This window comes from Myotis lucifugus, unplaced genomic scaffold (genome assembly GCF_000147115.1).
Source record: "Myotis lucifugus unplaced genomic scaffold, Myoluc2.0 scaffold_4, whole genome shotgun sequence".
In the NCBI taxonomy this organism is placed as follows: Eukaryota; Metazoa; Chordata; class Mammalia; order Chiroptera; family Vespertilionidae; genus Myotis; species Myotis lucifugus.
The window spans coordinates 6346518-6364215 of record NW_005871052.1 but is presented as its reverse complement, the minus strand read 5'-3'; the positions used below and the strand labels follow the sequence as shown (position 1 = coordinate 6364215).

The following is a 17698-nucleotide window of genomic DNA, read 5'->3' as shown; positions in this document are numbered from 1 at the left end:
GGGCAGAACCTGGGGCACTGTGGTAGCTTGCTCATGTTGCTGCTGATCTCCTGGATTACCTTGTTGTGGGGCAGCACACGGACCAAAGGCTCATCTGGCTACTACCAGACCTCCTTTTTCAAATTTTCTTAAGGCGAGGTCCAAGTGCAAATGTAGTTTTAATGATGCAGGGCACCACCTTCTCCTAGGACAATGGTCACAAAGTCTCAAGCTATACTTGTTAAATGTTCAAATGTATTTTTCAGATGCCACTGTAATCTGATAAGCTTGACCAGAACACAAAGGATAAATTTAGCCAACTGCCAAGAAGAAATCAACATGTAATTAACCATATACTGTATATAAACAATTGCTAAGCATCTCTTCAGGGAGACAGAACTTTGACTGTGAATCCCATCTCCTTTATACAAGTAAATAAAACTCCCCAATGACAGCCACATCTTGTTCTTGAATAGAATACCCCAAGCAGTGAACCCCTTGTATTCGGTAACACTGTGGTCACCCACATGATTGAGATTGGAGATGTGAGAGACAGACACTAGTTCTGTTTCTCTTCCTTGATTCCAGTTGTCGTGGGTTTCAATTCCTCCTCACAGGTTCCAGTTTGTCCTTGTTCTCGTGAACAATCAGTTTTCCTTCCTGACTGCAGTCTCAACACAAGATATAGAGGTAATAACATGCATAAATTGCTCCATCAGCTCCACAATCATGTGAGACCTGATCTTATAAAAAATTCCTTATTCTGTACCACTTAGAGAAATTCTGTGTCTCTGAATGAATTCTAATTGATACAGAAAGAGAAAACACAGATAATGTAGTGAGAAGTAAAATGGCATAAGGTGACTCAGTGATTAAAACCCAAAACAGAAGGGCCAAGATGGAGGAGTAACTAAATGCAGTATTTGCCTCCTCCCACAACCACATAAAAATTACAACTAAACCACAGAGCAACCACCATTTAGAACCACCTGAAATTTTGCTGAATGGAAGCCCTACAAGTGGAGAATTAAAGAAGCCACATTGAGACTGGTAGGAAGGGTGGAGTAATGAATGGCTGGTCCCATAAACACTCGTGGCATTTTTTTTAATTGGGAGGGATATCTTAGCTGGGAAGACTCCCCCCCCCCACACACACACACACACCATGAGGAGCAAGGGATCCCAGCCTCGCACCAGACTCCTTAGTCTAGGGTTCCAGTGCTGGAACCCTGGGTATAAAAACCAGCAGGGATTGTGGCTGAGTAAGATGGAGGCTGCTGGAGTCCCAGGCAGTTTCTCTTAATAGGCCCACAGACAGACTTAGACTCACTCTGAGCTCCAGTGCTGGGGCAGCAGTTTGAAAGGATGAGGAACATGCAGGGAGGAACTAAATTATCTGGCACTGGGGCAAGAACTGAGAGGCGGCTTTCTCAGTCTTACCATATCTGAGTCTCCATCAACTTGTCCACAATGCTATTCCCCTGTGATTCCCTGAGACCCACCCCACCCAATTTGCAGCCCCACCAAAGCTGTTTGCAGTGGCTTTTCCATATGAATAGCCTGTGCTGGCTCAGGCTTCAGACTTTCCTAAAATCTCTTAAACAAGCAGCAGCTGGCCTCAGCATGCCCCATACCCCTTGCTAAGTGGCCCCAGGCCCAGCATTAGCAGAAGCTTGTCAAGGGTCACAGCTTGGCCTCTCCTGGGCACCTCCAAGCCCAATAAAAGTAGCATCCATCTGAAGATTATTCTGTATTCATGCCAGGTAGCCCCAGGCAAGACACAGGCAATGGCTGACTTTTTGTACCTCCCAGGAGGCCACATAGCCTGTATACCCAGTGGACAGCTTCAGACCATGCCAGATTAAAACCTTACCACATCCATGAGTGGCACACTCATGGGGCAGACATGGTGAACACCAAAGTCTCACTGAGGCAAGTCCTGCTCTATTGGGGTGTCGCCTGCACAGCAGCTCTTCCACTGTAGTTGCAGGTGTTTGTCACAGCCAATTGGCCTGGGGGTCAATTCCTCCCAGCAATCAAGGCTCAACTACAACAGAACTGTGCTCACAGACCACACAGGGGTACACTTGGAGTGCCTAACTCAGGTGACTGGGAAGGCTGTGGCACTGGACCCTACAGGGCAACTAGTACAAAAGGCTACTCTACCAATTCCAGAAGACTTAACAGCTCTACCTAATACATAAAAGGGTGTCCCAAAATTCATGCAAGATTTGAATTTTACGCCATTTGTGCCGTAAAGTGTTTCCAACAACAACAAAAAAGATAGCGTGACAGCTGACAGTTCAAGGTTATTAAAAATGGAGAGCTACATGAAAGAACAATGCGTTTTCATTGTTGAGCAATATTTTAAAAATAATGAAGGTTTGGCAGCTACAGTTTGCAATTTTCGTGCAAAATATGGTCAGAATAGTGATTTAACTTCATCAACTTTGAAGAGATTAATTAAAAAATTTAGGGAGACTGGATCAATCAGTGATCTTAAACACTCTGGCCGTCCTTCAACAAGTCGTTCAACACAAAACATCGAAGCAGTTCGTGAGAGTGTTGCTGAGAGTCCAGGGACATCAATTCGGCACCGTGGTCAAGAATTGGACTTTTCAAGAAGCTCTCTACAGCGTATTCTCACGAAATATTTGCATCTTCATGCTTACAAAGTTCAATTGACTCAAGAACTGAAGCCTATTAACCACGCACAGTGAATAGAGTTCGTTGAATGGATTATGGATGCTGATTATGGATGGATTATGAATGGATTATGGATGCTGATTTTTCGAACAAAATCATCTTCAGCAATGAGGCTCATTTTCATCTTGATGGCTTGGTTAATCAACAAAATTGTTGCATTTGGGGTTCAGAAAATCCATGAGTGATTGTTGAGAAACAAATGTATCCACAACGTGTCACTGTTTGGTGCGGATTTTGGGCTGGAGGCATCATCAGACCATTGTTCTTCGAAAATGTGGCTGCTCAGGCAATAACAGTTAATGGTGCTCGCTATCGCGACATGATAATCCATTTACCCAATATGCTATGTCATACAAACCCTATACTGTATACTTTATGAATCAATAAAAAATTTACAATTTTTTATTATAAACCTGTGTTTTCTATCAAAATTACTTCTTGCGTGAATTTTGGGACACCCTTTAGAAGCAAACATAGAGAAGCAGCAAACATGCGGGAGACAAAGAAACAGGTCCCAAATGAAAGAACAGGAGAAATCTCTAGAAAAACTAAATGAAATGGAAGCAAGCAAACTACCAGATAGAGATTTTAAAACAATGGTTATAAGAATGCTCAAGGAACTTAATGAGAACTTCAATGAGATAAATAAAAGACCAGTTAGAAATGAAAGATACACTAACTGAAATGAAGAATTATTTACAGGGAATCAATAGTAGAGTGGAGGATGCTGAGAATCAAATCAGTAATTTGGAATATGAGGAAGCAAAAAATACCCAATCAGAAGAACAAAAAGAAAAAATAATCTAAATTATGAAGATAGTGTAAGGAGCCACTGGAACAACTTCAAGTGTACCAACATTCACATCATGGGGGTGCTGGAAGGAGAAAAGAGGGAGCAAGAAATTGAAAACCTGCCCAAACCGGTTTGGCTCAGTGGATAGAGCGTCGGCCTGCAGACTGAAGGGTCCCAGGTTCGATTCCAGTCAAGGGCATGTACCTTAGTTGCGGGCGCATCCCCAGTAGGGGGTGTGCAGGAGGCAGCTGATAGATGTTTCTAACTCTCTATCCCTCTCCTTTCCTCTCTGTAAAAAATCAATAAAATATATTTTAAAAAAAGAAATTGAAAACCTATTTGAAAAAATGACAAAAAACTTTCACTACCTGGAGAATGAAATAGACATACAAGTCCAGGAAGTGCAGAGAGTCCCAAACAAGATGAACTCAAAGAGGCCCACACCAAGACACATCATAATTAAAATGCCAAGGTTAAAGACAAAGAGAGAATCTTAAAAGCAGCAAGAGAAAAGCAGTTAGTTACCTACAAGGGTGTGTCCATATGACTCTCAGCTGATTTCTCAACAGAAATTTTGCAGGCCAAAAGGGAGTGACAAGAAATATTCAAAGTGATGAAAAGCCCTGGCCAATTTGGCTCAGTGGATAGAGCATTGACCTGCAGACTGAAGGGTCCCGGGTTCGATTCTGGTCAAGGGCATATGCCTGGGTTGCAGCTTGATCCCCATAGGGGGCATGCAGGAGGCAGCCAATCAATGATTTTCTCTCATCACTGATGTTTCTCTCTCTCCCCCTCTCCCTTCCTCTCTGAAATCAATAAAAACAAACAAAAAACAACAACACAATAATGAAAAGCAAGGATCTACAACCAAGATTACTCTAACCAAGATTACTCTTTCCATTTTAAATGAAAAGCTATCATTTAGAATGGAAGGTCAGATAAGGAGCTTCACAGACAAGAAACAGCTAAAGGAGTTCATCATCACCAAACCAATATTACACAAAATGTTGAAGGGTCTTCTTTAAAGAGAGGGAAACAGAGAAGATAAAAAATATGAGCAATAAAATGGCAATAAATCTATACCTATCAATAATTGAATCTAAAAATAAAAATAAATGAACAAGGAATCTAATGAAAATAAACTGATGAATAAAATAGAACCAGAGGCATGAAAACATGGAACAGACTGATGAATCTCAGAGGAAAGGATGGGGAAGGGGGGCAGGAAGACATTAACCAAAGAACTTATATGCATATTTGAATTACCCATGGACATAGACAATAGGGTGATAAAGGCCTGGGGCAGGATGGGATCAGGTTGGAGGAGGGCAATGAGGGAAAAAAGGAGTGTGTCTAATACTCTCAACAATTTATACTAATAAAAGCCTAGGTGGCCCTAGCGCCCTTGCGCGATGCCCTCACATCATCACATGTTGAGGGATGTTTAATGAACCAAAGACGCAGAGGTAAGACGAACACACAGGATGATTGATGCCAGACAGAGGGCTACAGCTCGCTCAGGCATGTAGCAAACTCTGCACTCTCACCATCGCTTTTATTGGGGTTTGGTACAAGGTTAGTGCATCAGCAGTTAATCAACTAAATCTTGTTTTGTTCTATATCAGTGATGGCGAACCTATGACATGTGTGTCAGAGGTGACACACGAACTCATTTTTTTGGTTGATTTTTCTTTGTTAAATGGCATTTAAATATATAAAATGAATATCAAAAATATAAGTCTTTGTTTTACTATGGTTGCAAATATCAAAAAACTTCTCTATGTGACACGGCACCAGAGTTAAGTTAGGGTTTTTCAAAATGCTGACATGCCGAGCTCAAAAGGTTCGCCATCACTGTTCTATATTATTACAATAGCGGATTGAAGACAACTTGCAGCTGTGCCCTCCCTTTCTGCTCTACACCTACGACTATTTAATCTTAGCCTTTCTCAGGGAGGTAAATGTTCCTGGAACTCAAGATTGTGTGCAATCTTGCTGTGCTCCTGATAGAACATTCACTTCTTCTTGGCAGGACTTCAGATCCTTGTTTACAAATGTCCAGCTACAATCACAAGATGGCCCCCATGTTGTCACAAGATGGCTGCCCCATGTCATCACAAGATGGCCATCACAAGATGGCTGCCACAAGATGGCTGGCAGGGGAGGGCAATTGTGGGCAAACAGGCCAGCAGGGGAGAGCAGTTGGGGGTGACCAGGCCGGCAGGGGAAGGCAGTTGGCGGCCATCAGGCTGGCAGGGGAGGGCAGTTGGGGGCCATTGGGCCAGCAGGGGAGCAGTTAGGGGGTGATCAGGCTGGCAGGCAGAAGTGGTTAGGGGCAATCAGACAGGCAGGCAGGCGAGTGGTTAGGAGCCAGCAGTCCCGGATTGTGAGAGTGATGTCTGACTGCCGGTTTAGGCCCGAAACTGGCAGTCGGACATCCCCTAAGGGGTCCCAGATTGGAGAGGGTGCAGGCTAGGCTGAGGGATAGCCCCTCCCATGCACGAATTTTGTGCACTGGGCCTCTAGTAAAGATTATAAAAATAAAAATAAAAAATAAGAAAAACAAAAATAATATAACAATGATAATAATAATATTGTAATAACTATGTGTGTTGCCAGATAGATACTAGGCTTATTGGGGGATCATTTTGTAAAGTATATAAATGTCTCACCACTATGTACAACTGTTGGGTTCCATCCCATGTTTTCTGGCTTGGACCTGCACTATTATTGGCCAGGGCTGGATCAAGGGGTGCAACTATGACTTATAGTCATATCTGCTTTCCCAAGGGGATATGAGGGCCACCTATAGCCCTTCTCCTGTAACAGACCATGGCCAGGTCTACACTGCCTCTTCCCCCTCTGCCAAGGGGGAAGGCCTAGGCAGCAACATATTTCCAGAGTGTACTTTGAGTCGCAACAGTAGTTCATCTGTTGTTTTCACCTGCACATGCAGTGTCTGAGGATACCTCAGCATCATTCAATCTAAGGGGGAGGCACCCGTTTTCCTAGGCTATTCATTCAGCAATGTGACAGCCATGTCCAATCATCTGGCCCAACCTTTTAGGCTAGGTGGAGCTTCCTGTCCCCACATGGGGCAATGTCCTGTCATTCTTTGTTGTTTGTGCCATTGTGGCAACCACAAAGTTAAGCATTTAAATATATTTTATTGATTTCAGAGAGGAAGGGAGAGGGAGAGAGAGATAGAAACATCAATGATGAGAGAGAATCATTGATTGGCTGCCTCCTGCATGCCCTCTACTGGGGATCAACCCCGCAACCTAGGCATGTGCCCTTGGCTGGAATCGAACCTGGGACCCTTCGGTCCGCAGGCCAATGCTCTATCCACTGAGCAAACCAGCTAGGGCCAAAGTTTAAGCATTTAAAGACAGCCCAGTTGTCTGTTCTAATGGCCAAAGGACCACTTTGCCCAGCATCTGAATCGAACCACAGTTCATCAGTATCCAAACCGACAGTCACAGCATCCATATAACAGGGTTCCCCCTACTAGACCCATCCATATACCACATGGTCTCTGGGAGGGGTGGCATACCCTCTCGGAACAGACTAGGGAGTAGCTCCTTCATAGGAGCTTGATCCCTTGACAGGGTCTCATAGATCATAGGTCCCAACATGGTTTGTAACTCTTGTGACAGAGGTCTGGTACTCACCACTGCCTGCTATTCCAGATAGGTCCCCCACTTTGCTAAAGTTGGGGTTTGTGCCACTCCCGACTTAGGCGTGGTCACCCAGGACCTAACCAACTGGCTATAGGATAAGTTGTCTTTACAAGTACCTTACTTTGTGCCATAATAGCTTCACAGGCCTGCAAGGCCACATAACTGGCTGCCAACTGTTTCTCAATGAGAGACTATCAGCTCTCAGTTCCTTTCCATAATTGGGAACAAAACCCAATGGGTACCCTTCTCTGACCATGCTGTTGCCACAAACCCCAAAGGAGGAACAGTTACATCCAACTATGATGGTTGTTTTGGGTCTACAATTTGCAGGGTTTGGGCTTGGGCTACTGCCCTCTTGGCAGCTATATAGGCCTCCTCTACCTCTGGGATCCAGTCCCATGTTGCCCCCTTCAGGGACAACTGATATAATGGCTGTAATAACTGTGCCAGGTGGAGAATGAACACACGCCAATACCCCAAAAGACTAACAAAGGTCTGCAACTGTTTCACCATTGTAGATCAGGGATAAGCCTGTACCTTGTCAATGACTGCTTCAGGGATCACTTTGGTCTTACCCAACCAGACAGCTCCCAAAAATTTCACAGATAAGCCAGGTCTCTGGACCTTGCAGTCATTGACCGCCCATCCCCATGAATCCAAGGCCTGCTGTAGACTCCTAGCAGCTGTATTCAAATCTGCAAGAGAGTCAGAGGTTAGCATAATATCATCAATATAATAGAACATTGTCACTGTGGGAGGCTTTCCCCAGGTAGCTAAATCTTGTGCCACCAAATCATGACAAATAGTAGGGCTGTGCAAATATTCTTGAGGGAGGACAACAAAACTCCACTTTGACCTTCCCATGTCAGTCCCCTGCAATCCATGGTCATCTGCCAGGTGCCATCAGGCTTCTTCACCGGCCACACCGAAGAACTGTCTGTCCAATCTCCCCATGGCCCCCTGGGAGGCGACACTACTGCACCCGGACTACTTGGTGGGGGTTAGGCAATCTTAAGGCAGTGTGATGCAGGTGCCCCCTCGTGATGGGATTCACCACACGCAACTGCAGGTGAAATTCACCTTGGGCTGTTGCAATCGTTAAGCCCAGTGACAGGAGTCAGCAGCTTTTAAAGGACTTTTGGTGGGCTTTTTTTCTGGGTGGAGACTTCTTTATGCATACCCGGAGGGGAGATAATTGAATGTGGTCACCACAAGTGAAATGTGTTCTCAGCAAAGGGAATGTCCATAATGAAATCACCTGAAAAGCCAGTTCCTGGGGGAGTGGTAGCAATTCAATTATTTGATCAGACCTAACATCACCCTCTGTACCTGTCTATATGAACTGCCGGGCCCGTATGTCTGTCCAGGTTACCTTAGAGCAAACTGCAGTCTGCACTGGTGTGTACCAACGCCAACACATGTTGCACGTTGTGGGGGGACCATATATAATTAGTTCTACATGCAGCCTCCAGTCCTCTGGGGTCTCCCCTAACAGGTGCTTCAGCCTGTTCCTCAGTTTAGGAGATCAAACTCCTCCTTTCCAGGAGTCTAAAAAGTCCTGGAGGTGTACTGGTCTAGGGAACTGCCTTTCTTTGGCAGTTTCTGGAATTGCTGTCCTACCGGTAATTGCCTCCGCAGGGCCAGCAGCAGGTCACTGGGGTGCTGATCTATTTTCTCTTTCTTAACTCCCCGCTGCCAGCAGGTCTATCCACATTGCCTGTGAGAGACTTACACAGGCTCTGTCTCCGCCGCTTTCACGGATCCCAGGCCTGCTGTCTTAGTGCCTTACGTACCTTAGTCTTCTGCACAGTCACAGGTCTCGCCACCCCCTTCTCTTGCCTCTTGATTTCCACATCTCCTAAGCCGGCCATGACCGTAGTAACTTCATGTATAAGACGGTCTATGAAAGGGGTCAGAATGGCTGCCAGTGAGCTGAACACTGCCGGAGGGGCTCCAGCAAGAATCAAGTCTTTCATGGACATTGTAAAACGCTCATTATCAGGACCTAGAGATCAATTTATAAATGGCTTGTCTCATGCCCATTTCCCATATGACTTGCACTAAATCTACATACCTAATCTATTTACTCACAGTTTCTGGCAATTCTCTGGCATCTTGCCAAATGCTTTGAGACACCATCATTAATCATTCTATCAGGGAGTGACCTCCCTATCCAGCTCCCAAATGGTGACTAATCTGTAGTTGCTGCCACAAGGAGGAATGTGTCGTTATGGAGGCTAATTTCTCCATTTCGGGCAGAGACAGCTACAAACTATCTGCACTGTCATTCCATAACCTTAGGAGCCACGTGAGAATCGGCTCCCCTGGCCTCTGCCGGCCCTTTTTCCTAATTCTCTCAGTTCTGTGGGGGTATAAGTAGTATATGTAGTAAATTCAGGATGGCCCTTGAGCCCCATCTCCTGGGGCCACAGGCTGATTGTGCTCCAGACTCATTTTAAGGGTCGGTTGCGCCTGTAGGGCAGGGGCTCTCCCATCATCAGTAACAATGCCATCAAAGCCAACTTCTGAATCTAGTTTTTCCGGCCCCTCTTTTCCCAAGGTGGCTACCTCTGGCTCTAGCACATGTAGGCGTGCCTCCAGTGCCTCCTCCAGTCGCTGTAACTCACGTATCTTGGCTGCCTGAGCCAGCGTCTCACAGTGTTGCAGTTTCAAGGCTATTTGGAGCAACCAGCCTACCTTCCCAGCAGCCTTCCGCTGGTCTTTGGGAATCTGGTCCGTCAGGGACAACACCTCTAACACCACTGGCATTATCTCAACCTGCTCCCAGTCCTCCGGGGGTGTCCAAGACATCAGGACTGCCGCTACCAGATACCACAGCTGGGTCAGAAGCCCCATGTCCTCTGGCGGGGCAGACGGGTATTTACCCCAGAATCCTGCCGACTGACTATGCCAGTTGTTGGGTCCAAACCCCTCTGCTAGGAATGGGACCTCTTTAGATGCTGGGAACTGGAAGAAAATGAGAGCAGCCGCACTCACATGGGACATGCTTTATTGCAGACAAAGCAGCCAGCCACCGGCTCAATAGCGCATTTTATACTAACTCAGACAAAAGAGGCTTCCTGCCAAATAGTGACATCTGTGTTACATTAACCTAAATGGGTTATACAAGGGTGTGCCTGTGCAGTATGCATAGTGATACTGCTGAGTCATTGCCTTCGCACATGTGTATGGCAAATGGGCCTTTAACATCTGGCGTACTCTGTCTGGTCAGGGCCCCCACAACACCAAAAACAAATTTATATCGAATATCAACTGTAATTGAAAGAAATATAAATAAATAAATAAATAAATAAATAAGTAAATAAATAAATGATTTTTTTTAAAAGCTTGAAAACATGGACCCCAATCAACACCAAAAGATTTTCATTAGTAGAGAGGAATGTTCATGGTGTATTATCTGCTTATAAGCAAATCTATGATGAAAAGAAAAGCACACCAAGCAAACTACCACAGACATAGTTCTGAAAAGAGTGACACGTCCTCAAGAAGAGCCTCAGGCAAGTCCTTCAGGAGATATTACAGAAGATGGCAGTTCCATACACGTTATTGTCCCTGAAGACTTTATGGTGGGACAAGATGTGAAGGTGGAAGACATTAACATTGATGATCCTGACCCTGTGTAGGCCTATGCTAATGTGTGTTTGTGTCTTAATTTTTAACAACAACAAGAAGTAAAAAAATTTTAAAAGAAAAAAGCTTATAGAATAAGGATAAAAAGAAAGAAAATACTTTTGTATAAAGTATTTGTGTTTTAATCTGTGTTATTACGAGAGTCGAAAAGTTAAAAACAATTTTAAGTTTATAATGTAAATAAGATACAGTAAGCTAAGGTAAATTTATTTTTGAAGAAGGAAAAAATTTTTTAAAATAAATTAAGTGTAACTTAAGTACATAGTGTTTATAAAGTCTACCATTGCCGAAACCGGTTTGGCTCAGTGGATAGAGTGTCGGCCTGCCGACTGAAAGGTCCCAGGTTCGATTCCGGTCAAGGGCATGTACCTGGGTTGCAGGCACATCCACAGTAGGAGATGTGCAGGAGGCAGCTGATCGATGTTTCTCTCTCATCGATGTTTCTAGCTCTCTATCTCTCTCCCTTCCTCTCTGTGAAAAATCAATAAAATATATTTTAAAAAAAAAGTCTACCATGTATAGCAATGTCCTTGGCCTTCACATTCACTAACCATTCACTCACTGACTCACGGAGAGCAACCTCCACTCCTGCAATCTCCATTCATGGTAAGTGCCCTACACAGGTTACCATTTTATTCACAGGTTACCATTTTTTTTCCCACAGGTTACCATTTTTTATTTTCCATATACTATAATTGCCTAAAGTATTGAGTATAGTAGCATGCTGTGCAAACTGTAGCCTAGGAGCAATATAGGCTATACCACATAGCCTAAGTGTGTAGTAGGCTATACCATCCAGGTTTGTGTAAGTGCACTCTTTGATGTTTGAACAATGACAAAATCACCTAATGATGCATGTCTTGGAACACATCTCTGTCATTAAATGACACATGACTGTAATTCTGAACTTTAATTTTCCTGTCACATGTTATATGTCTCTGTGCCATCCTTTTATATGCAGCACAGGTTACATGTCTCTCCTGAACTTTTTTATTTTTTATTGAATTCAGAATGTTACCTATGCAATAATTTTAATTTCATAATGTACTACCTACCATTGTTTTTCTTTGTCGGGATAATTTTTGACTCTGGGTTTCAGATGTGAATTTCTTTTTATCTTCACATTCTTTTTCAGTCATCATTTTTAGAGTCCCTGGTTAGGAGAATATACCTGTAGGTAGCTCTTTTCTAAGTTTTAAAAAACCTGCTTTCATAATATTGACTACATGAATAAATGAATCCAATATTCCTTTCTTTGACATCTGGACTCAAAATAGTATGGTCATGGCCCTAACTGGTTTGGCTCAGTGGTTAGAGCGTCGGTCTGCAGACTGAAGGGTCCCAGGTTCGATTCCGGTCAAGGGCATGTACCTTGGTTGCGGGCACATCCCCAGTGGGGAGTGTGCAAGAGGCAGCTGAATTGATGTTTCTCTCTCATCAATGTTTCTAACTCTCTATTCCTCTCCCTTTCTCTCTGTAAAAAAATCAATAAAATATATATTTTAAAAAATAGTATGGTCATGATCTCTCAAGGCTTTCAGCTAATTTTATAACTCCAACAGTTTTTACTCTTTTGATAAAAAAAACCAGAATGGGTATTCCCTTCATATTGCTTTTGTTAATCCTCACCTGAGGATATTTTCCATTGAGCTTTTAGAAAGAGTGAAAGATGGGATGGGGGTAGAGACAAAGAGAGAGAAACATCGATGTGAAAGAGACACATTGATTGGTTGCCTCCTGGCCAGGTATTGAACCTGCAACCTAAGTATATGCCCTTGACTAAAGTCGAACCTGGGACCTGTCAGTCTGCGGGGCCGACACTCTATCCACTGAGCCAAACTGACATGGGGTCCTTTCATATTTTTTGAGACAGGAAGTTGTTATCAGTTTAATTAAAAAACACATTATTGTTTTAATTGCCAATGAGGTAGGACCATTTCATAATTTTTTAAGTTTATCTGTCCTCAAAGGTGGGAATAGAAGGATCATACCTCAACATAATAAAAGCCATATATGACAGGCCCACAGCCAACATCATACTCAATGGACAAAAACTAACACCATTTCCCCTAAGAACAGGAACAAGACAGGGATGCCCACTCTCACCACTCCTGTTCAACATAGTCCTGGAAGTATTAGCCATTGCAATTAGACAAGAAGAAGAAATAAAAGGCATCCAAATTGGAAAAGAGGAAGTAAAACTGTCCTTATTTGCAGGCGACATGATATTATACATACAAAACCCTAGAGACTCCATCAAAAAACTACTAGACTTAATACATGAATTTGGCAATGTAGCAGGATACAAAATTAACCCCAAGAAATCTGAGGCATTTCTATACACCAATAGTGAACTTTCAGAAAGAGAGATTATAAAAACAATCCCATTTACCATCGCACCAAAAAAATTAAGCTACCTAGGAATAAACTTAACTAAAGAGGTAAAAGACCTCTACTCAGAAAACTACAGGACGTTGAAAAAAGAGATAGAGGAAGACATAAAGAGATGAAAGAACATACCATGTTCTTGGATTGGTAGAATCAACATCATTAAAATGTCCATACTACCCAAAGCAATCTATAAATTCAACGCACTTCCCATTAAAATACCAATGGCCTTCTTCAAAGATCTAGAACGAACTCTCCAAAAATTCATCTGGAATAAAAAAAGACCCCGAATAGCTGCAACGATCCTGAGAAAGAACAAAGTAGGTGGGATCTCAATGCCAGATATCAAGCTGTATTACAAAGCCACTGTTCTCAAAACTGCCTGGTACTGGCACAAGAACAGACATATAGATCAGTGGAATAGAATAGAGAGTCCAGAAATTAGCCCGAACCAATATGCTCAATTAATTTTTGACAAAGGAGGCATGAACATACAATGGAGCCAAGATAGTCTCTTCAATAAATGGTGTTGGGAAAATTGGACAGATATATGCAAGAAAATGAAACTAGACCACCAACTTACACCATACACAAGAATAAACTCAAAATGGATAAAGGACTTAAATGTACGACAGGAAACCATAAAAATTCTAGAAGAATACAAAGGCAACAAAATCTCAGACATATGCCAAAGCAATTTCTTCACTGATACAGCTCCTAGGGCAGTTGAAACTAAAGAGAAAATGAACAAATGGGACTACATCAAAATAAAAAGCTTCTGCACAGCAAAAGAAACCATCAACAAAACAACAAGAAAACCCACTTCGTGGGAAAACATATTTGCCAACGTCATATCTGATAAGGGCTTAATCTCCAAAATTTATAGGGAACTCATACAACTTAACAAAAAGAAGATAAACAATCCAATCAAAAAATGGGCAAAGGATCTAAATAGACACCTTTCAAAAGAGGACATTCAGAAAGCCAAGAGACATATGAAAACATGCTCAAAGTCACTAATCATCCGAGAGATGCAAATCAAAACAACAATGAGGTACCATCTCACACCTGTCAGAATGGCCATCATCAACAAATCAACAAACGACAAGTGCTGGAGAGGATGTGGAGAAAAAGGAACACTTGTGCACTGCTGGTGGGAATGCAGACTGGTGCAGCCACTATGGAAGACAGTATGGAGTTTCCTCAAAAAATTGGAAATGGAACTCCCATTTGACCCTGTGATCCCACTTCTAGGAATATATCCCAAGAAACCAGAAACACCAATCAGAAAGGATATATGCACCCCTATGTTCATAGCAGCACAATTCACCATAGCTAAGATCTGGAAACAGCCTAAGTGCCCATCAGTAAATGAATGGATTAGAAAACAGTGGTACATCTACACGATGGAATACTATGCTGCTGTAAAAAAGAAGGAACTCTTACCATTTGCAACAGCATGGATGGAACTGGAGAGCATTATGTTAAGTGAAACAAGCCAATCAATGAAGGAAAAATACCACATGATCTCACTCATTCATGGATAATAAAGACCATTACAAACTTTTGAACAATAATAGATACAGAGGCAGAGCTGCCTCAAACTGATTGTCAAACTGCAGTGGGAAGGCCAGGGAGGGTTGGGGGACAGGAGGGAGGGGAGTAAGAGATCAACCGAAGGACTTGTATGCATCCATATAAGCATAACTAATGTACATAAGACACTGGGAGGTAAGGGAGGGCAGGGGTTTGTCAAGGGCGGGGGGGGGGGGGAGGAGCACTTATGTAAAACCCTTTGTAATACTTTTAGCGAAAAATTTAAAAAAATTTTAAAAAAAAGATTGTAAACTCCTGAATTGCTGAATTTATATACACTATTGCAGGACATACTTTGACTTAGTCCTGGTAACTGTATAGTAATTTGGTTTACTAACAAAAGTTGTGAATAAAACTGTGAAACTAGAAAAAAATAAAATAAAATAAAAGTTTATCTGTCCTCACCTGAGGATATATTTTTTCCATTGATTTTTAGAGAATAGAAGGGAGGGAGAGAAAGGGAGAGAGAGAGAGATGAGAGAGAGACAGAGATAGAGAAACACTGATGTGAGAAAGACACATCAATTGGTTGCCTTCCTCGAATGGGGATTGAACCTGCAACCCAGATATGTGCCCTTGACCAGAATTGAACCTGAGACCCTTCGATGCACGAGCCAAAGCTCTACCACTGAGCCGCATCAGCCAGGGCTGGGCAGATTCCTTTCTATCTAGATATTACAGTGCGACACTGCCTTCAAAAGAGAAATTTTATTTGCTGACTTTTGTTAAGACCTGTATTAAGATACCATATTGTTATATTTCTAAGGCTACCAATCGTATTTTTTTATAAAAAGTACAAATATAGATTTAACCACTGTATCACTGAGCTTCACTGGCCAGAGCCAATTTCATAATTTTAAAAACCATTGTGTGTGTGTGTGTGTGTGTGTGTGTGTGTGTGTGTCTAGGATGTCTGTTCATTTTCTTTGCCAATTTACCTATTCTGGTCTTAATGTATTTTCCTTATCAATTTGTACTTCTGTATTAATACTTTTCACCTTTTATTATATTTGTCACAACTATTTTCTCTGGTTTTCTGTTTGCTGGTATAGTAAGTTGTTGCACCTTTACTATAGTGCAATTTGGCAATATATATCAGGATGAGAGTTTATCAATGTCAAGCCCTTTGACCCAGGGATTCTATTTCTAGAAATTTATTCCAAGAAAATAATTTAAAGTGAGACAAAGATTTATTCTCAAAGATGTTCTTTGTGAGATGCCTAGGGTTAATCAGTTTTGAGTTATTAGTTGTAATCCAGAAAATCAAATCCTGTTTTTTTTCTCCTTTTAAAAATTGTGTTAAAATATACATAACAATATTCACCGTTTAAAGCATTTTAAGTGTACAATTCAGAGTCATTAAGTACATGCACATTGTTGTGCAACCCTCACCACTTACCATCTCTAGAACTTTTGTTTTTCATCTTGCAGAACTGAAAATTCTGTACTCATTAAATAATAACTCCCCATTACCTCCCTCCCCAAAGCCCCTGTTAACCACCATTTTACTTTTTATTTATTTACATTTAAAAAATATGTTTTTATTGATTTTAGAGAGAGAGGAAGGTAGAGGAAGAAACATCCATGTGAGAGAGAAACATCGATCTGCTGCCTCCTGCATGCCCCTTACTGGGGATCCAGCTCACAACCCAGGCATGTGCACTGACCAAGAATCAAACAGGCAACCTTTCGGTGCATGGGAAGAGGCCACACTGTTCAGGGCTACCTTTTTTTTTCTTCAAAATTTTATTTATATAAAAATACTTAAAAAATGAAGTAGCACCATTACTTAAGTTTTAACTTTATTATGTAGAACTTTAAATGTCAGAAAAATAAAACTCTTGATACAATTTCAAACCTTGTCTCAGCAAATATTAGTATTTGACCATGAGGTTAAAGGTCCTTTATCATAAAATAAAGTATACTTCTTTTAAAGAAAGTTTGCTCAGTAAAGTACATTTAAACTCAAGTAACATCACCTACATATACATAAACAAGTGGTAAACAAATGTATTAAAATAGAAATACTAAAACTATAGTAGTGCAACAGAACTTTTGTAACTTGCACTGAATTCTCTTTATACAAATGTTAGCATCAACAGTCCCTTTTGACATGTTTATACATTTCTGTTTTTGTAATAATATAGGATAAAATATGTTTTATATCACTGAATAGAAAATATGCTGGGTGAAGTGGATCTAGATTTGTCTGAATCTATAAAAATCTCCACCTCAACAGAATACTGTTCAAAACATTACACATTTTATGGTTTTGTAATTCTGTCACCACTGTGTTATTAAAATAATACAGTTCTTTGCCATGAGGCCATACTAAAATAAAAAGATTTAACCCAGATACAAAAAAGTTCACTGAACTTAAATTAAAATACTTGTAAACATCTTTGCAATATGAAATATAATTTTTCAAGTAAAAAAAGAATAAAATACTTTAATCTGTAGTAATGCAATTTCTCTTTTAAAACATTTTTTTAATATATAAGATAATGTTACAGTTTCTCTAACTTTAGTAAAGCTGCAGTATCCTGGTTTCTCAGGAAAGGGCTACTTTAAAAAAAATTAAATCTTTACATAAGTCCAGGGCTACTTTTTGTTTCTATGAATTTGAATACCTTATATACCTCATATAAGTGGTCATACAATATTTGTCTTGCTGTAATTGGCTTATTTCACTTCACGTACTATCCTTAAAGTTCATTCATGTTATAGTATGTCTCAACATTTTCTTCCTTTTAAAGGCTGAGTAATATTCCATTGTGTGTATATGCCACAATTTGTGTATTCGTTCATCCATCAATGGACACTTGAATTGCTTCCACTTGAACATGCATGGACAATATATGTTTATGTCTTTGTTTTCAATTCTTTGAGGTGTATATCAAATAGT

At 41.4% G+C, this 17698-nt stretch overlaps 1 protein-coding gene across 1 annotated transcript; it reads right to left on the bottom strand.

Annotated features, from left to right (window-relative positions):
* Window positions 1-538: 538 nt before the first annotated feature.
* LOC111828428 lies at window positions 539-10164 on the bottom strand. The gene is made up of 4 exons (XM_023764912.1): window positions 9786-10164; window positions 8948-9058; window positions 7696-7853; window positions 539-643 (listed from the first exon to the last, which is right to left on the bottom strand). Exons 1-4 carry the CDS (start codon window positions 10162-10164, stop codon window positions 539-541), a joined length of 753 nt encoding a protein of 250 aa, XP_023620680.1.
* Window positions 10165-17698: the final 7534 nt, after the last annotated feature.